Here is a 26,619-nt window from a genome sequence, read left to right on the forward strand (position 1 = left end):
ACATCGCATTGTGGATTTGGTTTATCTGCCTTGTTGCCAGCAATGAGAGACAAGAGCACCAGAAAATATGAAACATGGATAGGGTCACCATGATGTGCAGTGGAGTGACACAAGGGAACATTTCTGGGTTAAATAGACATCATTTTACCAGCTGTGAGAAATAAAGTGAACATAGCGTTGCACTAACTGGACAGTTGTAGGGAATATTACTTGGTTACTAACCAGTTTGAAAGCACAGTGATGAGTTGAGGTGGACAAAGCTATGAGCTGCTTCCAAAAAAAGAGAGAAAATATCGAAATAGTTTATGTTCCTGTTGACTGACGCTCCACTAACATATTCTTTATGTTTGATCCATGGTTTTTTAAATCAGATATGATGTCTACATTCCCAAACACAAAAACGGGACTCTTTAAAAACCCTATAATAAGCAGGATATTGATGTTCAGGTAAAAGCATTTGCACTTAAGCTGTTCTGCCAATACAAGGACACCCAACAATTTACTAAGACACTTTAATTTGTCAGCTGTCTTGTAAATCAACAGGAGCAATTAAAGTCTGGCAAATAAGGACAAAGATATTGTTTACTAATGAACGAGGTGTACTTCACTTTTATGTCTCCATCCTGTTGTTCTGAATGTAGAAAATGGACAAATGCTCTCACGAGAACCTATACTTTGGTAGTTCATAATAATATATAATAATTAAGAACTGAAAACTGTACTTGTTTTCTATGGAACTGAAGGTATCAAAAGTAGTGCAGGTGTTAAAGGGAGCCTACTGGACATTGTGATGGCAAGTCAAGGGTCAACAGGTCCGCTTAGACTTTGGAAAAAAAAACCCTCTAAAGTTGTGTGAGAGAAATTTGTGTTTGAGTCGATGATCAGGGGCAAGTTATAGACAACTAAACGTCAGAGAACAAACAGTGTCAAAGAGGAAACACCTCAAACTTACTGCAGCACCTCAAAGTCAGACAACCAGATGTGAACACAGAATTCAAGCCGACAGACTTTCAGGTGTTCCTCTCTTATAACAACATGCCGTCACAGCATTTGCATCTTGAATCATTTGCTCCACACCCAGCGCTCACAAAGGCTAACTTAGCTCTATTAGGCAATCGTAGCAATAGCTCAAATGTTAGCTGGGCGCTGCTGATAGCGTTACTGTTCAACATATATCGGTGTGTGTAAGTGTGCAGCAGCCTCTGTGGTTTTCATTAAGCTACACCTGATAACTCAAATCTCCTAACAGGTTTCCTACAACATCAGCACAAAGAGAATTTGGAGCGGGAGACCCAACACACAACACACAACACACACACACACACACACACACACACACACACACACACACGCACGCACGCACACTCACATCAAAGTCTTCACGAGGAAACTGGATGAGTGAGTTTCAAACCACCATATTGTTTGTTGTAAATGACTGAAGGCTACATTCCACTGTCCAAAGTTTTTGATATACTTATCACACCAAGGCTGTTTATTATTTGCATTCTTTTTTTTTCATATATCAGGCAGCTTGGCACTGCGGCAGCAACACTACGCCACCATAAAAGAGCTGAAATGTCTTTTTTTACTATTATTATTACTTTAAGGCTGCATCCCTGAGTAAAAACTTTCATTTTACTGGTGTATTTTTTATTTATTTTTTGCTGTAGTAATAACTTGGTATCAAGAATCACAGAATTTTAGTGGTGTTGAATACTATTCTGCTGAACTTATTTATTCTCGGCCCACCCGCACCTTAAATGACACCTCATGCGAAAACTGTAATTCTGTTCCTTATTTATTGGTGTAGCGTCACCTTGCATTTCTGTATCATTTTAGTACCTTATGTACATTGTCAACACGAGTTTACTTTTTATTCTTTCTCTCAGCATACTCTATTTCTATCCTGTTTTAATTACCACATGGCTGCTACAACTATTGTACAGTTGCTGGTACCGGTCTATGTCCAACTGCTCTACGTGTCTTTGAACTGCACCCAAGGGACAAACAAAGTTTTTTGAATGTAACTGAAAATCTTGACATTCCTACGATTGATGATTCAAAATTTGGAAATATCTGGACTCAACCAGGAAATTTCTCACCAAACATAATGTAAGTCATGCTTCTAGCACAAAGATCAAAAGCTGTAGCCGTCTATGCACCAGTATCTGCCTCACCATGCTGCTGTTGAGATTCTTCTCCACCTTGCAGAACGTGTGCGGTGGCGTCTCCCCCTTGCTCGGGATGATGATGCAGATGTCGGTGACGGCCAGGGCGGCGTGCGGTTGGCTCTCGGGCGCCCGGCGGTAGGTGACGTAGATGCGCTGGGAGGAGTTCCCGCTGATGTTGGCCGGGCGGCCGGAGGGCGTGGTCTGGATGAGGTGGCAGCCCTGCTTCAGCCGCTCCTTCCACTCGTACAGAACGCTGCGGGAGGAGGCAGAACAAAGTGGTCAGCCAAACAAAACACCACATCAACGTGTAGCTGTTTGTTGTGATTACCGTGTAGAACTCATCGATAAAATTTACTGTTATTATCTCGGCGGGCCAATTAGGTGAAGTGCTACATTTAAATCTAACATTGGGCATTTGTCCCAGTTTCCAGCAGCTGACAGCACGGAGCTGATTATTCTGCTCTGAAAAACCAATAAGAGATCTATGAGCTGATAAAGTGCAGTAACAGTGCAGCTCAACTTCAAACTCAGAGCCACTTTTAACCTCAGTAACTTAAGTTGTGTTGTTTTTAGCAAAGCTCTGTTAACACACCAGTCCAGAGAGAAACTTGGAGACTCTCCTCCCACATGTACAGTAGGTCATCCATATGGAAGCCATTTACGCAGTTTATTTGTGACACTGTAATCCTACCTGTTGGAAAAACACTGACAGTCCATATCAGGCAACAATAACATGCCAGCTCACATAAATAAACAGCACAGGAATCCAACGCAGCCAAGTGAGCTACAACTGCATCCAAACCTGAGTATAAAATTGCTCCCTTGTTTCCTTTTGTACGTGGGTATTCCTGTGGAAAGTTTGTGATGGACATGAAGTTGGATGGGCGCATACTGTATGATGCTGGATTAAAACGAAGCACAAATTGAGTATGTTTGTTCCTACGCACTCCTTGTCGACTGATTTTCTTTTCTTTATGCAATGACTGTAATGCTGTTCTGGGTTAATACGCTACGACTAACAGCGTACTGTACCATGAGGACTGTGAGATAAACAGGAACGCAATATTAGCCGTAAACTAGTTCAGTGTTTTAATAGGGGATAAAAGCTATTTTGACTTAGATGCTCAAAAAAAAGAGATTTTAAACTGAAAAGACTATGCATGATAAATTAAAACACTTCTATCTGTGTATAAAAGCAACTTTTAAGCACATGATCTTTATTATAATTTTGAGAACTGTCGTGTTCTAAAGTACACGTGCACATTACCACCAAATGTATATTTAGTTCAGTCGATGAGGCTTTCCGCTGCAGGAACTCGGGGCAGGTGCAAACATTTACAGGGATGACTCGTAATCAGCTCTTTTCTTTGAGCTACATCAACTCTGCATGCACCAAAACAATGACAAACAGGAGACGCTGGATGTAACTCAATTTCTATGAAGAATGTTGGAGGTTTGCTCTGTTACAATCCGACAGTCCGACAGACCACAAAGTGACTGCAGGAAGAGAGACCTGGCTGCAGCAGAGCCAAAGTGACGCATCTAATTTGTTTTGCGATGATCAGTCAATAAAAATAGGGATACCAATCATCTAAAAATGTCAAATATCGGCATCAATAACGGGTTACGCTGGAAATTAGTCAACCCCTAGTCCTGTGGGTTGTGGGGTTCAGGCTTGCTACAGAGCAGCCTGCAGAGTCTGGTTGCCGGGCCGACGTCTTGAGCTCTTGGTCATGTTCCTCAAGCTGTTATAGAGCAGTTTCTGCAGTGCGGCAGGTCCATTATCCTGCTGCAAAGAGGGAGGCGATCATCATCTCATAGTGCCATTAACATCGAGGGAATCCTTTGTGTGCAACAATGTTTTGGTGGGTGGTTTATGTGAAGTCCACTCTAATGCAGGACCAAAGGTTTCCCTGGCAGAACACTGCATTGTAACAAGATGCTCAATGTTATTCACTTGTCCGTGGTTTTAAATATAGATAGAGGTGTTTTTGCTTGCATTGAAACAGGACAATCTCTTTAGATCAAAATGTCTGTTTTAAGCATCCAAGCCAAAACTGTTTAGTCTCCAATTAAGACTTCTTGGAAATTTCAATTGAAAATTGAAACCATTTCTGACCCCTTTTGGGATTTGGTGAATCCCACAGTCCTCATGTCCAGTGTGCACTGTTACTCATACATATTAACCCATACAGCATTACAGTTGGGCACAAGAGGACCCTTGAACAAAGCACTTAGAGGACACGAGTTGAGGTACGTAACAGTGGCAGTAATTTTAAACATCCCTCTTTGTACTTCCATTATGCACTTATCCTCCATTACTGTTTCAAGTGAACTCAACAGGCATTTTGTGGCACTATCTGAAAGCTGAAAAGAGAGCAGAATTTAAAGTGGTCATCTGTGGGATGGTTTATAGTCTGTTTTTCATTCCGGCGCTCAGCACATCCCTCTCTGCTGCCGTTATATCAGAGCTCGTTTTTGTCGCTGCAGTCCTTGCCATCAGCCCAGCGCTGTTGACATCCATCCTTTATTGACAGTACCACCAGTCCTGTAGAATTTCAAACTGCCCTTTGTGTTTGCTAAATTAGACCTTGAATAGACCTCTCCAAACAGATGGAGTTGTGTAAGGAGGTCAAAGCTTTGCACAGCATTTTGCAGAGGAGCTGGTCTTTATTTCAGCTGAGGTGTCTCACCTCCGTTAGAAAACAACGTAATAAAAGACTAAAAGATTCATTAAATGACACATTAATGTCACTGCTCATCATATTCCTCTCTAGCGCTCATTACAAACCTTTTCACGGCAGATATTTTGACACTTCAAAGCAGGAGAAGCACAGGTGTAATTACCAACATCAATAATAATTGCATCCCTTTAGGATAGCCAGATTCAGGGCTTGGATTGTACAAGCTGGCACACTGGAGAGGTGCAGGGATTAATTAATCAGCTGCCAACTATTAAATTAATAGCCAGTTATTTTGATAATTGATTAAGGGGAAAAAAATCTAAATTCTCTAATTCCAGCTTCCTAAAGTTGAGCATTTTCTGATTCTTTCCTCCTCTGTGACAGTAAACAGAATATCTGAACTACTATTTTCACTGTAGTTTAATCTGTTAGTTATTTTCAAGGTTAATCGTGTAGTTTTTTTGGGTCAATAAAATGCCCATAAATGGTGAGAATGTCAATCAGTGTTTCCTTAGAGGACTCTGTCAAATCTGTTGCTTTGTCCACAACACAAAGATATTCAGTTTGCTGTCACAGAGGTACAAAGAAACTAGAAAGTATTCATGTTTAAGTTGCTGGAATTGGGCTTTTTTTCCTTTAATAATGAATACAAACAACTAATCAATTACAAAATAGTGGACAATTAATTTAATAGTAGAAAACTAATTGATTAATTGACTCATTGCTACAGTTCCACATTGCTGGATGAGCAACAATTTACAATCACAAGGAGTCATAAGTAAATATGCATGTCAGTGACGACTACATCTGCACACTAAACCCCCCACACTCAGCCCTTGGCTTCCCATTAGTCCTACCAGCGTCTGGGAAGTGCAGCCCCTCTGGGCTATCAGCACACCAAAGCTGCTGATACTGTCTGAGCACAGTCTCTGTGTCAGTGCCTGATAAGCACTGCACTCTGTAGTGTCAGAGGCCAGCATGAGCCTCCTTAGCATTGTCACCACCTGCCTCTGCCAGCCGTAGGTGTGGAGCGACTGAATAAACAGTATTGAATTTACACAGTTCAAAAGACGTTGCTGAGGATGACACCTGTAACTGTGCTTCACTCTCACTTTTTGTTGCAGAAATCACAATGGGGGAACGGTTGCAAGGCAGACGGAAAGCGCCCGCTGGGGAAAACCGCTGCACGGGCCGATTTTCAGGCACAGCGAAGCACTCGCTGCGCTTCACTTTCTACCTTTTCTCACAATAACAAGGAGCAGGGTGGTAAGCAGAAAGCTGACAGAAACAGAAACAGCAAGCACAATGTTTGCTGATAGCAACAGTCGATCATTACTACGAGTGAGGCAAATAATGGAAACTGCTACATGCTGTAATACACACATAAATAACATCACCATATGGGTTAGGTGGGCTCAGACTCAGTGCACTTCATTGCAGTGATTCATTTCAGTTGTCTGGAAAATTCATTGAAGCCGGGCCCCTCGTATATTTAAAGGGAGTAGCTGAAAGTTCAGCAAAAATGAAATGTGAATCAGTGCATGTTTCCATCAGCCACCTTTGCATTCTGGAGTCAATGAAGCAGAAGCAGGTGCTGCATTCTCAAAGTGCAAATGTAAAAATGAATTTCTATCTCTCTTTCTCTGCTCCAGTATTCACTGTTTCTATTTCACCGTTCAAAGAAGAACAACCCCGAGGACGACATTTGTAGTTTTTAGTGAAATAACCAAACGCTACCGGGTGGATTTTCTTGAAATTTGCTACAGATATTTACAGTATGTTTCCCTCAGGAGGAACTGTTAGAACTTAATTCCGTCACTTTCATGTAGTTTCATCATCCTTCCAACCCTTTTCTGCAGCTTATCCCCTTTTTCCAGGCGAGCCACAATATTCCATATATTGTGGTTGTATAAAACACTTAATCTGGCCTCTTTCCTGACTAGCATCATTTTAAGGTCAAAGTTCTTTTTTTTCTTGTTTTTAAGTATGATGTCAAGTAGGCGTGGAAGATCTGATCAAAACATGATCATCTTTATATGATCAGTCTATGAAAATACGATTTAGATTACATGATGATCTTTAGGAGAAGAATTACGATCCATGATCTCAATCACAATTCTCCCCACAGATTTAGTTGAACTCATGTGATTGGTTGTACATATGGCTGATCACTGTACTTCACGGCTACAGGCCCGCCTCACAAATCTCTGCAAGCTGTTTTTATTCTAATTGTAGTCTGCAAGTTCTGACCATTAGTGGTTAGTGCTGAACAATTAACTATTACAGACACTTGCAGGATGGTTAAGTGCAATATCCGAATCGCCGGAGCTGCAATTTCTTGATAAGGGTAAAACTGTCACAACACATCATTATAAATGAAGCACTGTGGCGCAATAGAGACGCACTGGCCTATGAATTATACTCTCCAGATGTAAAGGAGTGTACTTGGCTTGGGAGAGACCACGGCATCGTTTTTATTACCTTAATATTTTGTTTTTTTGGTGGAAAAGAAAATCAAGAATTATCATTTCTATTTAAAATTGTGGCTGGTGTTACAATCTTTATCCAAATAATCACCGTATTACGGTTTATTTTGCATATTGCTCAGGCCCAGAAGTGATGGCTGGTATCTTTGCTGCTCTGACGCTTCTTTCAGTCAATCAGCCACTCGTCTTTGTCCACCATGATGCCTTCTGTTTACAAAATAAGCTCCCAGTTCACTGTTGTGGCAATCCTCGGTGTCACTCAGACGCCTCCCTAGTTAGTTCCTTGCCCGATGGACAGACTCCAATTTCTCCGCCTTGGACTGCAGCTGACAGTTTGCCATCTCATCACAGGCAGATTTTATGGCATCCTTGTGCTTCTCTGCAGCCTCAGTGATTTTAGTGTAGCAGCACAAGAACCAGTTGGGGTCAAAGACTGCGGAGCTGGAGTCCATCTTTAGATGAGACACTAACTGAGGAGGCAGCTGAACAACATGGAGGACCATCACAGCAGTGACTTGGTCCGCAGGGAGGGAAACACGAGACGGGACGGGGCTAGCTGGTTAGCAGCGACTGAAGTGAACTGAAAAGTAGATCATATGTCAAATTAAAGTCCTTCACGATGTCAGTTAGCCCACTCCTAATGACAGATTTGCGGTTTTTGGTTTACTGGATGCACTCCAAACTAACAACACTCCAATCAATGTCAGCTGCATTTTGTGCTAAAACAGCAAGTTTTACATTGACAAAATTCTAAACTAAGATGCCAGAAGTCTTAAACATTTTACCTGCTAAACATCAACATGTAGTATCATCATTGTGAGCATGTTAACACACTGACTTAACCAACTGCCGCAACGCTCCACTGTGCCGAAATACTGAATCATAGAGCTGCTAGTCATGTTGGACACTAAGGTAGCCCTTCAATATCTATACTACCATTTAGTATTACCTAATACAGAGTATGCCAAATGCTGTATGCCAAACATACCAGGATGTCTGACTGCATCTAGTCGGATATTACTTTTCTGCCTATTCTGACCCACAACCCTCTTTGCAGTGACGCGCAGTGTCTCACACTGGTATATACAAGCCACCACGTGTGCACAGACAGATGACTGCTGACTTCGCACTACAGACTGTTTGGTCATAGTTAAAGGCACTATATTCTGGCTTGGGGGTACTTTCTGATTGTATGTGTTAAAGCCTCTGGTGTTTGTGCCATGTTGTGATGTGATGTGGTGGATCCCTTGTGAGCCCGGTGTAGGGAGAGGAGTGGCATGAACACTGCTTGGTTTTATTTGGTTCTTTGATTCAGCAGCACCCATTAGCCCGATTTATTTGTATTATCATAGGTTTTGTTGGGTTTTTTTTATTTTTTTTTTTATGTGCATTATGTTACTGAGCAATAAATTGCTTTACCTCAACCAAATACACCTGGTTTTTGTTACATCCAGGTGACCCTAGAGGCTGGATCATAACAGTACTGAATGAAACAGTACTTTGTGAGGCCAACTGAAGTAGGTATTTAAAACTAAACAAAAACGTATGCAGCCTTTATAACAGTTTTCGGTTGCCTTGTTTGTACACAAAACACTCCAGAAACAAAAAATCAAGAATGCTTCTGTTCTTACCCCAGGTCAGTGAGTGGTGGCTTGTCGCGGCCTCGCCTGTAGCACAGGAAGATCTGCGGCGCCATGAGGCCTCCATTGTTGAGATCAGCCGACTGGCCGCTCGGTGTCGTCTCTATGCAGGTGAACCCCGGCGGCGCCTCCTCGCCCATCGAGCGGATCACCACGGCCACATCGGTGATGGGCGCCTTAGGTTTGGCCGTCTTGTGGCAGACATCATCAAAGTGGATCTCCTGGTCCAACGGCTTGGACGGGTCCGTCAGACCGGCCACCACAAAGTAGTCGGCTACACGAGGGCCTTTGTCCTCCATCATTTCCCATCCCCGCCGACTGCTTTCAGAGGGAAAGAGGAAGAGAGGGACACAGGGAGGGAGAGAGAGACAAGCAGGGGAGATTAATTTTCGTTGTGGTAGCAGGTACAGCCGGATCTTGCGTCCTTGCAATGGCAGTAAAATAAAAAAATCTGACAGTCATAAATCTTACTGAGAGGAGGCCAGTGGAAGGGCAAATGGAAAAAAAGAGGGTAAAAATGTGAGCAGAAGAGGGTATATGATTAGGCATCAGGCAGCCATTTGCAGTTTGGGTAGTTAGCAGACGGTCTTTGACCGGACTGACTTCAGGTCACGTGATCAGCTGAAGGTTCAGCGTCCTGGCTCAAGGACACACGTGGCTCTGATGAGGACAGAACATCGCTGGTGTTGAGGGTTTTGAACCTTCCTCTATTTCTGAGGAGTGAAACAGCCCAGTTAAAGCCTGGCTGGCTTCACAGACCTGAGTGTGCATTTTAAAGAGGGAGCAGCGAGGTGTTTCTTCACACTTAACATTCTGCCTCAATTACATTCCAGTCCCACATTAAAAGTCTGAGCTTAGAAGCCTTGTGATTTCATGGAGCCTATTAGGAAGCGTGATAAACGTCCAATACTAGTTTTCTTAATCTTTCCTAAGAAGGTCGTGTCCTCACCGCACAGCATCATCTGTACTTACTGAAGAAGCAAAGGCTGACAGGTACACTGACATGGTTGAGTAATCAAGTCAGCACTACAGCCTGAGGTGTCACTTTCAAGAGGAAAAAATAATGAAAACAGGCCTTTTATATACGATAAAGAAAATACCCTCTGTAAGTGACAAATTGTGGAGGAGTAATCATCTTGAACACTACTACGAGCACTAATCCCCACTGAAACAAAAGCTGGAAATGACTTTCATCAGCTGCAGATGTGTTTGTTTCAGACAAGCAACAGTTGAAAGGGTGTGTCTACAAGAGATCAGTCTGAGTAACAAGATCAATATTTTATTATAACACAATGCACATTCTGGGCTCAGTCTCACAGCAACAAAAGGTTGATGAAGAGAAGAGCAGCATCTCTCAGTGTACTGCTCCGTTATAGACACAAGTAAGTACAGAACATCATGTGGATAGAACAGCTGCACGGTTGATAACACAAACCAGCTCAGATCGATATTCGGTGAGAATCTGCCTGCAAAACACATTCAACTGCAACAGACAAGGTCACAAGAAAGAGATCAGTGCCGATACAACATTGAGCAGGTTGTAATTTTCCATCAGGGTGAACCTCCAAACAACATGAGTACTGCACATGTTCTGTTACAAAAACACAGGGCAAAGCCTCTGTGAGGAGAGCCGGTACATCTTAATGTTCAGCGCTACTTTGATCCAGCTCTTAACTGCCGGTCGTTTGCTGCGTCACGATCGCTGTGCCTATTTCAAGAAAACAGGAATCGGGAGCACTGAGGTCAGAGTGTGAAGCAGTACAACAGATTTCCTGGATTGATAAAGATGCCACAACAGTATTTGTGGACATCTGTTCCGGCTGAACAGCTGTTTCCAGCAGCTGGAACGACACAGTAAAGAATTCCTTCAATCAGGTAGATCGGTTACAACGATGATTTTGATATCAAACCGCTGTGAAGAGATTAATAATACTTACTGTGGAAGACTGCAGTTTGTCTGCTGTGTTTAAAACCTGGGATGCTATTTAACTTGTGCCATTTAATTTGGAATTTAAGTAACCGGGTGTTGACTTTGTCTGTTCTTATGAAACAAAGCCAAGTTTGTAGAGAAAATTAAGTGTCAGTGGTTAAAAATTGTTTAAGCAGCATATGGAAAAACATCCAGCGTATTTTATTGATTTCAACCATACATTATTCAGTTAAAGAACTATTTTTGAAACTTTGCATCCCTATGAACAACACTATATGAATATATGAATTAATCTTAAATCACATTCAATCATGCTTGATCTCACCTAAATATTAGGGTTTTAGAACAGAATATCCTTTATTAGTCCCACAAAGGGGACATTTGCAGCAAAGCGACAGTAAGAAAAGCAAGAAAACACAACTATAAATGAAAGAGGCGAGGTATATATACTATATATAGTATATATAGTATATAAATAAGAAAAACAGAAGGACGCAAGGACACTAAGAGCACAGTAATGTTGTAATGCTGAGAGCAGATAAACTTCTAACTGCTGCCCTTTTTGCCTGTGTTATTTTTTTGATCCATCAACATTACGGTCTTAAGCTATAAGCCTGATGTGACGGTATTCTCCTGATGTCTTCTTGGCAAAGCAGGTCTCAATTTTGGATAAAAGTCAAACTGGCAAATGGCTAAAAGCTTGCTTTACGTCAGATTTGGGGTTTTTTGGGGGGCGTGTGGTGGTTAAAAGTCTCCGTCGGCCTCAGTGACACTGAAGCCTCCAGGGCATGAGTGTGTTTCTGTGGGTTCAAATGAAACTTTACCCCCTCCAGCACTCTGACTCGTCTCCTGGTCAGTTGCATCAAAATACAAGACGACATTGGGTTCACTGCAGCTGAAATCAGACGGTGTAAGAAATGTTTAAAAATACTACAAATGCTAATGCCGAAAACAAAATTTGACTTACTTACAGGGGATGTTTTATTTCCCTAAAAAAAAAAAAAAACATTCCCAAGTGTGCGTCACAGTCTGTGACAGTTTCTCTTCCAGATACCAGATTTCATTGCAACCAGATTTGGTAATCCAAAAGGTTTTTCTCAATTTAATTGTGAATAATTCAGCTGGACAAGGCCTGTGATTCTAACCATATGCCGTAAGAGGGTGTGGGAAGAGAGCTTTAATTAGCAGGGTGTGTTAGCTCGTCTAAATGCGTTGGCTCAGGGGAAAGGTGAAAAAAGCTGCCAACTTTAATCTGCATGATGCTACGAGAGCAAGACTCCAGCTGCCATCACAGCCACATAAAACACCGTAAGTACCTCCGTTTATTCACCTCATCATGAGAGACCATTATAAGTCAAGAAGAGATCACAGACACAAAATCTTCCTCTACTCTGACCTCTACCAATGACTTGCCTACATCTGCACATCATTTGTCCTTTGTGCTGTGATGTTGACACATTTCCCTGTGCAGCATGTTGCTGCTATTGACTGACATGAAGCACAAACATAAAAACAGCAAAATTATCTTAATTATCAAATCATGCAGGCTGAAGATTTTGTCAGTAAGGCAGCAGGCGGCAGCAGATGGAACTAAATCCCATGTGTTTCTGTTTTCTTCATTAACAGGGGCAGATTTTTATTTTTTTAATCTAATGAGTGGTTCTGTCTGCTTATCTGTTTTGGACACATTTGATGGCAAAAAGCTGGGTGTTTATTGGTATAATAAGATGATCTTTGCGGGGTCAATGAGCCAAGCTTACACCCAAACAAAAGAGTGATGTGCATGTCTTTCTTTGGATGTCCCTTCCAGCTATTGACAGATGGTGAGAAAACGCCGGTTCACTGTGTCCTGGCTCTTACGCTCAGATTACAAATGCATCTCACCTCATCATTTCGACACTGTGGGAAACCAATGAGAAGACAGTCACAGTGCAGGGAGCTGATTCTGAGCCAAGTGATGTCTGGCCAGCTGTGATAAGACAGAAAGTGGACCCAGGCCTCTAGCAGATCTGTTCCTCACATATTATCAAGACTTCCACACATAATCCTGTCCAGAGCTGCACTATTAATTGAATACTAATCACAGTCATGATTTTGGCTTCTCACAAGTTCAAGATCAACTGCGATATTGATGTTTGCAATGCAACGCTCACAGAAAACAGCCTCTTTAGATAAAACCATTTGGTTTCACCTTGGCTATTTACACCTCAGGTTATACGTCTACTACACATGCACACAGTTTCACGACTACACGCTTGAGTCAGTGCAACAATGCAATCGACTGGATGTTTTTCGAGTCTGGCTGTTGCAGAGCAGACCACTGGTCTGTGGGGGGTGGAGAAGCAGGACTTGAGTCATACAAGCACCATGTTGTGTGTTAAAGAAGTCTCCCACAGATTTCTATTTAGGATTCTTGAAACGTAGAGTTTCTCCTTCACATACGTCTCTGGAACAGCTTCCTTACAGACTGCCAAATGTAGCAAAACCAGCTTCTCATGCAGACCGAGCGAGCAGCGATGCATCAAAGTGCTGAGAAGGCACAACAGTGTGAAACATCCATCTGCTGTATCAGCCCATGGATTTTTCATGCACAGATCATCGCTGGATTCCCTCACAGAAGCTGCATCCAAAAGATTCAGAGCTCTGACTGTGAAAGTGAAAGAAAGTGGTGCTCGGTTTATTCAGATGGAAAGAGCAGTAAAAATGTTTTGTCCCTAAAAATCGGTTAATAATCATGATTTAAATACTGATCAAAATAATTGTGATGATCATTTTGGCCATAGTTGTGAAGCTCTGTTAAATCCACCTTGATACTAGCTATGCTTCTGTGATTATTAGCTAGCCAAATTCGTTAACCTTCTGAAACCAAAGCAGTTTCTGAACGTATCATATATTTGCTAACTGTGGGCTTATCTTTCACTGCAGTATAACGTCCTGTACTTCTTTGGAAGCGTAACCACGGCTGGAAGTAGAGCAAATTTTTTAAAGACTTGAAAAACCTGTGGACTGCAAGGTGAAGCAGTGGTTAGCACCGTTGCCTCGCAGCAAGAAGGTCGCCAGATCTTTCTGTGGGGAGTCTCCATTGAACTGCATCCATTTCATTGATCAAATCTGTTTTATTTTGCTCTCAATCCTTCTAATTTGTTCCCATACTCGTCTCCTCTCTCTCTGCAGTTCAGTCAAATGTCACCGAATTTTTGCTACTTGACTATTAGTTGCAGCTGAGTTAATCACTGCATCTAAGTTGTGTCAAGCAATGCAGATTTTTATTTTTTCTCTCATAATGTGGTTACTGCAAATGCATTATTTCTGGCAAATTTCTAAATTTCTAAACCTATTTTGATGAAACATCCCATTTTTAAGCTTGGATTAGGTTAATTTTCTCAAAGGGAACTGCATTTCACACATGATTAGTTCAAGGACAGCCAAAAAGCTGAACATCCAACAGTCCTTTGTGTTGTTACAGCTTCTGGCTCTGATGAATAGTGTTATTTTGGCAATTTTTTAAAGACAACATGTTTTTCAAACCCACCAGCAGGTTTTGGGGTTCGGAGAGTTAAAGTGAGTGACCACGGGAGCTTTAAGGTCCATAACATCTGCACAGCATCCTGAGTCCAAGACCACAGTCTGCGTTCAACTTCCTGCCCAACACACTGAACAGCCTCATAAATGTTCCTGGGACACTCGCATTACAACACACTGGTGTAACTCTCAGAGGGCAGGATGTGGGACACGTGCTTAGTTCTCGTACAAAAATGTTTACTTGGGAATTGAGCACAAGGCAAAATACAAAAGAGAGTTATATCTCATTTTAAAATGAAAACAAGTCCACTGCAGCGTTGATGCATGTGAAAACTCAGCTGGTTTAAATCATCAACATACCAATTCAAAATACATATTGTTTTATAAGAGCCCTGATTCAAAGTGCAGCTTTTGTGGAGGCACAGAACAGCTGAGACACAAGGAAAAGCACAGCATTAGTCACATAGGAAATGCCATGCACACACACATTCCTATTGCACCTTCACATGTGCCCACAACACTCCCTGCATGTGTCTGGAAAGGCTGACAGACACCCTGAAGACGAGGTGAGAAATCCACGGAGTTGCGTATATGAGTGCATGTGTGCTCGCACATGGTCCTGTGGTGACATTCTTGTATTTCACAGGCATAACAACAAGCAGAAACTAACGTGCCAAACACACGGTTTAGTTAACTGCAGAACAACCAAACAAAACATCGATCTTAGTTCAGCTTTTATTCATTTTTAAACACAATCAAAGCCAATGCAGAGTATGTAGAAAACCATAAAATATCATATGCACCGTATGATGAGGAGAAGAGTGGAACAGCACAGGGTGTCGGCCAGTGCAGCACATATCTCGTTTCTTGCAAATGACTGCAGCTTTACTGAGCCTGAGGGATTTTGCATGAGATTTTACTGACATAAAACAGGCCTGGGTATTATTTCATAGAGCACGTGGTAAGTACCGCTAACTCCACACTTATTACAAAAGTGTAACAAAAGAAAGATGTTGACCTAATTCATTTCAGTCCCGCGGATGTGAAGCAGCAGAGAGCTCTGTAGTGTCACCTCTGCCGACGGAGCCACATGACGGGCCAAAGAACGACACTCATCCTTGCCATGCTGTCAGTCTGCTAAAAATACGACGCGAGCCGAAGCAGCAGTATCGCGGCACACGTTACATAAGGATTACATCTATATGCACTGCATATGTGGGACAGTCCTGAACGCCCACTGAAATCCAACAGCCTCTACTGTCTTCACCCTGCTCCCTCTGCCTGCCCTATATTTCAAGAATAGCAGAAATCAACATAACTGAGCAGAAGAGAGACACAGGTGACAGAATGAAAAATGTTGATTTCACAGCTCCTACTCGCGCTGAAGCATCGGTGAATCTCTTTGTGAAGATGATTGTGATGATTTATGGGCTGCACAACCTACGCAGTTCCACTGAGAGACACTCAGAGTAATACTATGCTGCACTGATGTGGTGATTAAACCCAGAAAACAAAACAGGATTTCAAAATTAACCTCAACTAAATACGAGATGTTCAGTCTCTTCGGCTTCTTTACAGGGTTTTTATCCTGTCAGAGTGGACATAGATGTATCAAAGTGCTGAGAAGGCATAACACAGTGAAACACCCATCTCCTCTGTAAGCTCAGGGATTTTTCATGCACAGATCATCGCTGGATTCCCTCCCAAGCGCTGCATCCAAGAGATGCAGAGCTGTGACTCACACTGTGCCTGACACGTAAGAATGAAAATCTGCAACACAGCTTAAGTGGTCTAATCCAAATGTCTTAATTTGCTGGCCGCCCTACTTCTCCCCTGGCAGACTGACCTGGAAGGGAAAGCGTGACTTGGTCTTGAGGTAAACGCCCTGAGAGTCGAGTCCAACTGAATCCTAATGGCATGAATGACTGTGAACGTTTAGGAAAGGACGTGCTCAGGCCGCAAGCCTCTTCAAACGGTCACTGGAGCCCTTCACAGCGGTCCTGAAGCACTACAGAATGTATTTATGCATTTCTGAATTATTTATGACGCAGGTTCGATGCCTTGAGACATGGCTTTCCCCAAGACTTTGCAGGCTATTTGTCTTTGTAAAGCCAAAATCAGCATTTGACTGCAGAGTGCCTTCAATGACGTGGCTAACTTGCCTTAAACTTCTGAACTCCAAAAGCAATCGGCCGGTTTCAAAGGCATGTTTTCTGTAAAAGTAAATTGCCTAAATTGCAAAATTCATCAGAACCAGAAACTCCTTTCAACTTTCCAACAGACCTTTTAGTAGTTAACCATGACACACTGTTCACTCCAGGGAAAATAACCACATCTAAGCATATAATCGTTATATTGTGATTCATTAAAGTCACTTTATTCTGCATGTCTCATAAAAACAAAAATTTAAAAATCTAAAATAAATCATTTGCAGTAACTACATTCTGTAAAAGTCAAAAAATTCCACACTCCACAGTGCGACCAAGAAGCCATTAGTGATTCAGCCGCCACCAACAGTTATGTGTCAAAAATTCTGGTACTTTTTGGGCGAACTGGGCTGAACGGCAGGCTGTGTCTATGTAAAGCAAAGAGGATATAAACGTGAAAACAAATTTAAAATGTAGGTTGTAAATTATCTACAGTATGCAGAGACACCATTTATTTTTCCAGTATTGATAACACCTGTAGGCACTTGGAAAGATGTTGTACATGTTGATTTCAGATTTTGTACATTTTTATAAAATACATAACCAACAAAGTCTCTTTTCTATCATTTATGGCATTATATCTTTGTATACATTCTAGGCTTGGTCGTGTTGTTTCTATAGAGATGCAGGATTTCATAATGCAAAAAAATGAGCCCACAGTGAGTAAAAATGTGAGAGGAGCAATAAACAGCCAAAAACTGCACTGAGTTCAGAGAGTTAAAGATACTTTATGCCATGACTCAGCTGAATGCACAGATTTTTGGGTTTTGGTGCAGTCTTTCTTCTCATTCTTTACACTAATCATACAGGCTGGAGAGCAGTGGGAGCCAAAGAAAATCACCACAGGCCCCGAAACTTTAAACTTGGCCACATAAAGGGCCTGGTGCCAGAGTCATAGACAAAGCTTCCCAGCCCAAACTCGCTGACTTATAATCACAGTAGGAGCTCAGGGAGGAGTTCGATAAGATGTCCAGACCCAACAGACCTTCAGTCGCTTCCACGGGGGTTTTGTTTAAGCCAACGTGACAGAGGAACGATTTCCAGCTGTCTCAACTTCACAGGAACTGGGGCCAATGAAACTCGCCAAAGGGACTCTCGTTGGAGGCTCCGACGGGCCAGGCGCTGCTCTCGGGGCCCAGCTGTATAGACACCCAGCACAGAGACGGCCACAGCAGGGCAGACACGTGGAGGAGGTGAAAAGGAATGTGCTCAAGAACATAAACACAAGCCGGTAGGAAGTCCAGCATCTGCTTCTAGTTAGCCCACAGGGGTGGGCGTTTGACTCTCCTTGCCTTTTATTGGCACCAGGTCGCGTGACATCTCGGAGGAAAGATAACCTCTGTGAGAAAAAGTAAAAACTGTATTCACTACGCTTCACTTGTTATTTAACCTACTCAAGCAAACGCTGAGTGGAAGTCAAGTTGAGCTGGTGCACATTTCTGCAAACAATAAAAATGATTACAATGCTTATATATTTTATACTTTCTTATTTGTGGTTGTACTTCAAAGTCTATGCGTGCCATTTTCCTTCTTTTTGCTGGAAGCTGGGACTTTGAATTGCAATTTTGCTAGGTGTATGCAACTTATACATAACGACAATAAGAAGGAGTCTGATTCTGACATCTTTGAGTGTAATCGGAACCTGCTGACGCCATCTCCTCCAAAAATCATCAAAAGAATTAAAAACAGACACTAAAGGACGCTTAATACTCACAGAGGAATGAACATCAAGTTTTAAGAAGAAAATATTTGCTATTTTACCCTCACAAAAACATACCTGCTAGCAGTCAATATGGCAGAAAACCATGTTCATTCTGGCGTCACCACGACTATAATTATGCAGCAGCTAGTGCTAAACATGCACTTAAATTTCCATTAGACTGAGTGAACAAGTGTGTGTGTATATTCAAGAGACATTACGCATAGGCGATAGTTGGAATGCATTAACCTTTGTCAAGAGGCATTGTATTGTTAATTAGGTATGTACCCATGTGTCACTGTCAACCTGGTTATTTGCGTGTTTGCATTTTGAAGCAGCAGCATTTTCTCACAGTCTGAAGCAAAATTTGCCGCAGGGAGCAATAAAGTTATCTCACAACGAGCCACTGTTTGGTTTATGATCAGATATTCACCTTGTTGTGACCTGCGCCTGCGGGAGCTCGCCTCAAGTCAATAGGTGTCAAAAAGTCAGTGAAGCACATAAATGTGGAAAATCACAGTGATCAGATGCACATTTACTCTCAGGAGGTCATACAGTAAAGACAGATGGATGGATACACGGACAAAAACAAAGACAGACTTGCAGACACAAACTAGCTTTGACTTGTTAAAACAGTGGAGGTCGACTGAAAATTTTAGAGCCTTTTTCCCAGCCAACACCACATCAACACCTCACCAGAAAAAGATGAGACACCATCAGTTATAACTGGAATAACTGTATAAAAACCTTTTGAATTATTACATATCAAATTTTGCTTTGCAATGCATATTAATCTGTGCCAAAGGTCATAACACACCTTTGGGTTCACTAAGTTCATTGCAGACGGCTCAGACAGCAGGTATGCAGCTATTATGTAGAGTAGATACGTACGCAAGCAAGCAGGTTACAAGGAGATTAGAGCATATTTGTGCCATAAACATGGTTTCTGCAGGCTTCGGCAGGCTACATCAGGACCTTTTAGAGCTTTGTAATGTAACTAATGCCATTTATTAGCCATTTGAAAGTGCAACCAGCCAGAAGATGAAAGTATGACAGCAAATCAGGAGGGACTCATTATTTTTTGGCTCTTCCCAGCAGTATTCAACAGTAATTCCAACTTATATGACCAGTTAAATTAATGCAACCTGGACCTGGAAAACCAGGGTAAATAGGGTGTCTATAACAACCACAAATTTATTTGGTATAAATAAATTTAAAGCCAGAGTGCGGGACTTTACATATAAATGAACGTCCATTACATTTAAGCCCTTACTAAAAGAGTTTATTCAATGCTGATTAAGCCTATCAGTGCCAGGTAAGCCTCAGGCACAAATTTTAAATGTAGTGTTTAGGGCCCGACCGGTTTGGATTTTTTGAGGCCAATGCCGATATTTGGCAAAAAAAAATTCTGATAACCGATTAATCAGCTGATTAATTTAAAAATATAGTGAATAAAATAGCTTCTTTTTTGTTCCCTTAATGCTTAAAACAACAAAGATATGAATCACAGGCAGAACATTTTACTGTAAACATTAAACATAAGATGCATCAGTAAAAAGAAAAAAAAAAAAGTTTTCTGAACAAATATGTCTGTAATGTGGGTATTTTATTTTAAAATTGCATTGTGCATTTTTCTTTCTATGGAGCATGAATACAGCTACCAGCTGTACTGATGAATGTATCTTCAGGTTTAGGCCACAGGTGTCTGCTGGATATAAGCAACATAATGAGTGAAGTTACGGCAGAACATTATTCATGCAGCCCTCTGATGTTCTGGACTCTCAAAGACTGAGCTGTCTTTAAAGTTGATGAGAATAAGTTGTACGTTCGTCAGCTNGGAACTGTTTGAATTTTTTTGTTTGACTTGTGTCAGTATGGAAATATTGCTAATGTGAGAGTATTTCATTGTTTACATTTAACTGTGCAATACAACATTCTTATAATGTTACCAAAGTTGCCAGTTGGCAAGTGCTACCTGATTGTCTCAGTATATACCTGTTACCTAAAAGAAAGTGTTTTTTCTTTTCCTACACAAGCAGAATGAATGAATGCTATTAGAACCCTAATGCATTTATTTTATGTTTTATTCTGTTTATTTTTAACTTTTTATAACAGGAGTTGGTTTTTAGTTTTTCAGTCTTTTCAAAATAAATGAAAAAAGCTAGTCTTACACATGTCTGACTTTTTGTTGCTTTTTTCCCATTGTACCGAACCCGTACCGAACCGTGACCCCCATACCGAGGTACATACCGAACCGTGACCTGTGTGTACCGTTACACCCCTAATGTCTGTAATGTGGGGTATTTTATTTTACAATTGCATTGTGCATTTTTCTTTCTATGGAGCATGAATACAGCTACCAGCTGTACCGATGAATGTATCTTCAGGTTTAGGCCACAGGTGTCTGCTGCATATAAGCAACATGATGAGTGAAGTTACTGCAGAACATTATTCATGCAGCCCTCTGATGTTCTGGACTCTCAAAGACTGAGCTGTCTTTAAAGTTGATGAGAATAAGTTGTACGTTCGTCAGCTATCTTAACTCGTCGTCATCTCCGTGAGCAAAGTTTGACTTGTTTACAACAAGCAGCAGCAAAACAAAAGCTTTCCGTGGTGTTACGCGCTTTTGCCTTGGAGAATATTTGTCTTTCCACAAAAATCAAATTGTACAAAATGAACGTATGAAAGCGACTGTGACACTTAACAGCATTTACTGTCTTATGAGAAATTAAGAATATATCAGCGATCAATCGCAAAACACCGGCCAGTGATGAGTATTTTGAAAAGGGCTGTAATCGGACTGTTTAATCAGCCAGCCGATAAGTCGGTCGGGCCCCAGTAGTGTTTTTGGCTACTTCCATTTTGGCAAATTTAGGAAAGCTTTACGTCAACCAGCAATGGTTGGTTTACCAAAGCTGATGAGGGGAGCAACCCAGACAAAGGAGACGACAGTAACTGGGAGTATGCTGGAACAACTGGAGGAAAAACCAGGAAGCCCAGAACACACGCTTCTCATGCTCCATATAATAAAGAAACTCAGCTTTCACAGAAAGGGCGACCGATGGCGAGCTATCCTTCATAAACACACATTAACAGTGTGTGTATAATTACTCTCGCTGCCAGAAGGGAGAGACAAACATTTCGCACTGAAGGTTTAAGTGTTTACTAAAATCTGACACTTGCTCTTTTTTTAGACAGTGAGCTTCGTAGCTCCTGTAGCTAGCAGCAGTAAAAATGCTTGTCAGAAATTGTGGTGAGTGAAGCTCCACAAAAAGGAATCAACAACCTCCTGTAATCCAGCATTTAGCTTTTAGGTGTTAGGTTGCTCAACAACCCACAGTTAGCAGTTAAACTTGCCATAACATTACAAACAAGAGAGGACATTTCTAATATTTGTAAATGTAAGACTTTCCTGCTTTTTTTGGAAGAAGAAGTTTAAATCTCTTCAAACTTACAAACTCAAGACCTGCAGATACCCTGACGAGGCATAGGAAGTAAAACATTATGACATTTAAACCGGAGTAAACAAAAGCTGTGAAATGAAGTCACAAACAGTTTCAACAAGGTCGTGAAAGGTGACAGGAGCTGTCGCATGAAATCTTTGTAGAAATGTGATTTTCTTATATCATCTGTGACAGCTGCAGGGTGAATACAAAACACACGAGCCGATCAGTCCCAGAATCTTTCACTAACAAGAAGAAACGCTGCTTTATTGTTTAATTGCACTTGCACTTATAATACACTATGGTCTAACAAGACATTGTGAGCTGCGATCCAGATGTTGAAATGAAAGACGTTTGAAGCAGTTTGGATGAAGGAGTCTTTACTTGTCAGATCAATTCCTCTTCTGCTTGCAGGACGTCAGAGTAATCAGTTTACATTCAAATCATTTCCAGATTCTTTTCTGGCAGAAGTTAAAGCAGCTAAAATCATTTTAGACAAGCTTTGGCATTATATGACTTGGGTGTTAGGGGAGAGCTCATACTGCAAGATGAGGGCTGGTTTAAAGACAGTACTAATTATTAACAACATGAACTGAGGGTGTTGACACCAACTACATTTACCGCTATATTAAGTCAAGAAAATGTGTTTGGGAAAGGGGTATCCAACAATTGTTCTCTTTTTCTTCCCCCTCTGGAGGCTTACAGTCGATACCACTGTCGCCTCCTAAACAACCGCACAGATGGGACGTTTTTCTGCCTGCTATCAAAAACACAACAACTGTCCCAGCTTTGTGATATGCACAACACAAATGCCTTCGAACAGGCCTCAAAGTCACAGTTTTAGGAAACCTGCCTCTTTATTCAATGAAGATAACAAAGGTTTAGCTGCAGCTACGGCTCTTTTTGCCTCCAGAATAATTCTCCTTGACACAAAAATTAAATCTTTGACGTTAAGCACTTGTCAAGGCAAGGGGAAGAAGCTCAAGGCCAAGCACTGCGGTTTTATCCGCAAACGCTCGCTACTTGGCTTTACATGAGCGAGAGCAGAGTAACAGGTCACAATGCAAAAAGGAGGATCAGCGGGTAGAAAATGGAAATAGCTCTGTCAAGGTTAGCAATTTGGGCCCTGCTGGGACTAACCTATATCATGCAAGAATATGCTAATGGAACTGTAAGGTGATTCAATACAAAAGCACTGTTGAGCATATAAAGTACCTGCAGAAACTTTGCACAAAGTCTTGACCTAAATTTCAAAAGATGTTTTGAGATGCAGCTCAAGTTTAAGGCAACCTTTCTCTCTGGGATGAGGCTGATGTGTTTGTTGTGGATAATTAAGCACAAACTAAGACGGATGGTGAAGCGGCAGCGTGAGTCACAGCAGCGACAGACTTTACCTGCTGGCAGCTGATGCTATTAACCTCGATATCTGATTATACCTAGAATATAAAAAAGACACGACGACCTGAAGCGAATACGATAACAAGCCATGAATAAGTTGCAATGTGGACGAGAACTAACTACCAATTTAGGAGCGCCCTATCTTTCCTGACCCATTTTCACCAATTTCCAATATTGATTTCAGCACATATTTTCTCCACCTGATTGCAGAAAACATCAAGTCTCTCCTGTAGTTAAATTAACATATATGTCTACTTTTACTGTGATGTCACACTGGTAGGAGCCAGCTGACTCAGGGTGAAGGCAGGGGACACTCTGGACAGGTCACCAGTCTATCACAGGGCTACACTTAGAGACAGACAACCAAGCACACTCACATTCACACCTACGGACAATTTAGAATCACCAATTAACCTCAACATGTTTTTGGACTGTGTGGGAGGAAGCCGAAGAACCTGGAGAGGACCCACTCTGCACGGGGAGAACATGCAAACTCCACACAGAAAGATCCCAGGTGTCCTCACTGGTACGCAAACCGGCGACCTTCTTGCTGCGAGGCAACGGTGCTAACCACTGAACCACCTTTCAGCCCAATGTAAAACATGCCATATATATTTTCATGTAACATTTTCAAACAAAACTGAGAACCTTCAACCTCACAGGCATTGTTTGTCGGTTAATGTTCACTTTGACTTTATCAGCCGATACCAATAAGAACACCGATATCACCATGTATCCCAAACTAAGAAAGATGCCAAAATTCTGAACATGTGGCGGTACTTGTTTTTCTATGGTACCAGACAGACTGGGCAATAACAACAACATGTAGAAGTGCAGTGAAAAGTGCAGGTGCAGCAACACACCGGTTATGATTTGTGGTTAAAAAAAACATTCCAAGGCAAGTGTACGGATATATTTCAAATGGAAGGAGGAAACACCTCAGACTTATCCAAACAGCTTAAAGAAAGACATCCGATTCATCAGTGAAAACTATGACGAAAAATGTTCTTCGACGACCCCTGCATCACAACAAAAACAACTTAATAAAAAGTCATATTTCAAGACAAGAAGCACAACAAAATGTTAAGCATTTTTCTAAAGAAAACTCTAATGTTAAAGACGGAAGAACGTACAAGTCAACAATTTGCTGGTTCAATGTAAGGTCTTACTCAGTGACCTGCAGCATCTGTGGAATCACACCCAGAAGCTTTCTCCTCACTTAAAGTTTTCTCCGACACAAAAATATCTTCTGTTACGGAGCAGTCGTCCTTGACTCAGAAGCGACTTACATTCAGTAACATTCTGCATCTGTCACTAATTGTATCAGATGTTACTGATGCTCGAAAACACAAATTTATGAATTCAACTCATGAGACAAAGAGAAGAAGCAGAAACAAAACAGCAGAGAGAAAGTACAGCTGACATTTATAAAAGGTAAGTTAACATTAATCTAACGATGCTTATGCAACACAGGGATTGCGGCAAAGTCATCTTGATATTCACTTAAAGAAATATCACTGGATGAATATTAATATTCAAATCATGCATCAACACACTTGTTGTTTTACACTCCATGTTTTGGGTTTTTTTTGTTACACACCAAGTGGCTCCACAAAAGAGGTCCAAAGTGAAGCCAGATCATCAATACGTCTTTACAGAGGTAAGAAAACTTCAAACTGACATTTGCATTACAGCAAATTAGAAAAAAATGAAACAAGTGGATGGTAGAGTTTGTTGATTATTTCCATTTTTAGAGGTCGTTGCTACACACTATTTCCCATAATCCTTAGAACACAGCAAGTTACTTCACTGACTTACACAAACTACTGGAGCGGTGGATTTCACTAAAGGTGCTGCTTTCACCAATATATCTGCAGCGAGCTAATATCTCAGCCGAGCCAATTAACCTGTCAGCCTCTAATCAATGAATTTGGTCCAGAATGTGGTTCCAGTGGTCTGAGCAGCCGCAGAATTTCTCCTGGACGTTTGTTCTGGCATCACGTCTTTTTCAGGACTTGATGTTCCACTTGCTGAACACTTCTCTGCAGTCTGATTTCTGCAATAGAGCCTTAGATATTACATAAAGCCATTTGTGGAACCTCCTGCACTCAGATTTTGTTCTCCATCTCAGAGACATTCAAGCTAACAACGGTGAGCCACAAGTTAACAGCTGCTGGGTCAATAAAATACCACCTGAAATGCATTTTAGTGGTCATATTTCAGCATACAGATATCAAAGCAAATACTGGAATGATAATTCCCAGAGTTCAGTCCTATATGAGAGGTTACCATCCTGGCTGTTTGTACAGTATTAGCACAGTGAGGTGCTAATGCAGAGCCCTGTGGGAATTAAACACCACGTCTCCAGGAAACCTGATCTCACCGACCTGCCTCGTCTCCCAGCCTGATCTTTTAATTCCCTGGTTGGCAGAAAAACTGTTCTCAGGGCTGCAGCTTTGCCTTCAAGTCAGACAAAGTGATTTGTATACAGACAAATTTGTTTGTCAGTGTGCGCTCTTTTTATTTGCTGCTTGTTAACACTGTGGCAGTTCTGATTTAGTGATGTCTTCAGCCTCTTGTGATAAGCGCCTGTTTCTACATGAATGGTTGGCAGAGAGCGAAGACAGCGGGGAGTAATCCTTCACCCTCGTGAACTCAGCAGACCACACAGCAGCAGCAGAATAATGTGAGAATCAAACTATCATTGCCTTCACCGGTGGAGCTGTGACTGTGGCGGGCCGACGTCCAACAAAGTTTTAGTTGAATCCATTGAACTGAAAGTTTCCTCAAAGGGGAGCAGAGCAGAAAATCAGACTTCAATGTAAATTTAGCTCAGAAAAAGGTGTTTGTCTGCTTCAATGTTTGCAAATGTCTATCCACATAACTCAAAAACTACAGCACATATGGGGTTAGTTGGGATGTTTTGATTGGCTGTCTCAGGTATTGGATTCACAGTTTTCTTTTTACATTCTGATCGGGGGAGTTTGTCCAAAAAAGGTTTGTTTTCCAGGCTGAGGAAATATGCACATGGATTTTCTTTCTTGTTTCTCATAAAAAATGAGAACACAAAAACACAATTAAAGAGCTGTCAAGCTGATGCCAAAACATCAGTGATAGAACTATAATCCTACAGTCATGTTGGCCAATCAAAGGACTTAAAGCAACTATTGCCAATCCTTGTAGGCTCCCAACGGTGGTGCATCGACGCTGGTGGCAATCATATGCGGGGACCGATTCTGACGCCTCTGTTCCTGTTAGTGAGTTGGACACATGCACCACCGCACAATATCGCCTCATATAAACAAACGAGATAACACTGCACATTCACAAAACGTCACACAGCAAAACCTCCATTTTCTCTCTCTTAAACAGAGTTTCTGAATTTCGTCACCCTGAAAGACTTTTCTAAGAACTCAGTTTCCAGCAAGCTAAAACTGAG

General features: G+C 41.5%; 1 protein-coding gene across 1 annotated transcript in view; it reads right to left on the reverse strand.

The window, feature by feature from the left end:
* The window catches only part of LOC103370711 (C-myc promoter-binding protein-like), a gene marked incomplete at its 3' end in the record, with an annotated part of 93,641 nt that overhangs the window by 57,250 nt on the left and 9,772 nt on the right, over window positions 1-26,619 (reverse strand). The window contains exons 2-3 of the mRNA XM_008299842.1: window positions 8,973-9,302; window positions 2,178-2,424 (exon numbers count right to left, since the gene is read on the reverse strand). Of these exons, the coding sequence (XP_008298064.1) occupies window positions 2,178-2,424; window positions 8,973-9,283 (558 nt within the window). The remainder of the gene's footprint in view (window positions 1-2,177; window positions 2,425-8,972; window positions 9,303-26,619) is intronic.

Source organism: Stegastes partitus, unplaced genomic scaffold, assembly GCF_000690725.1.
Source record: "Stegastes partitus isolate 25-593 unplaced genomic scaffold, Stegastes_partitus-1.0.2 Scaffold1472, whole genome shotgun sequence".
Lineage (NCBI taxonomy): Eukaryota > Metazoa > Chordata > Actinopteri > Pomacentridae > Stegastes > Stegastes partitus.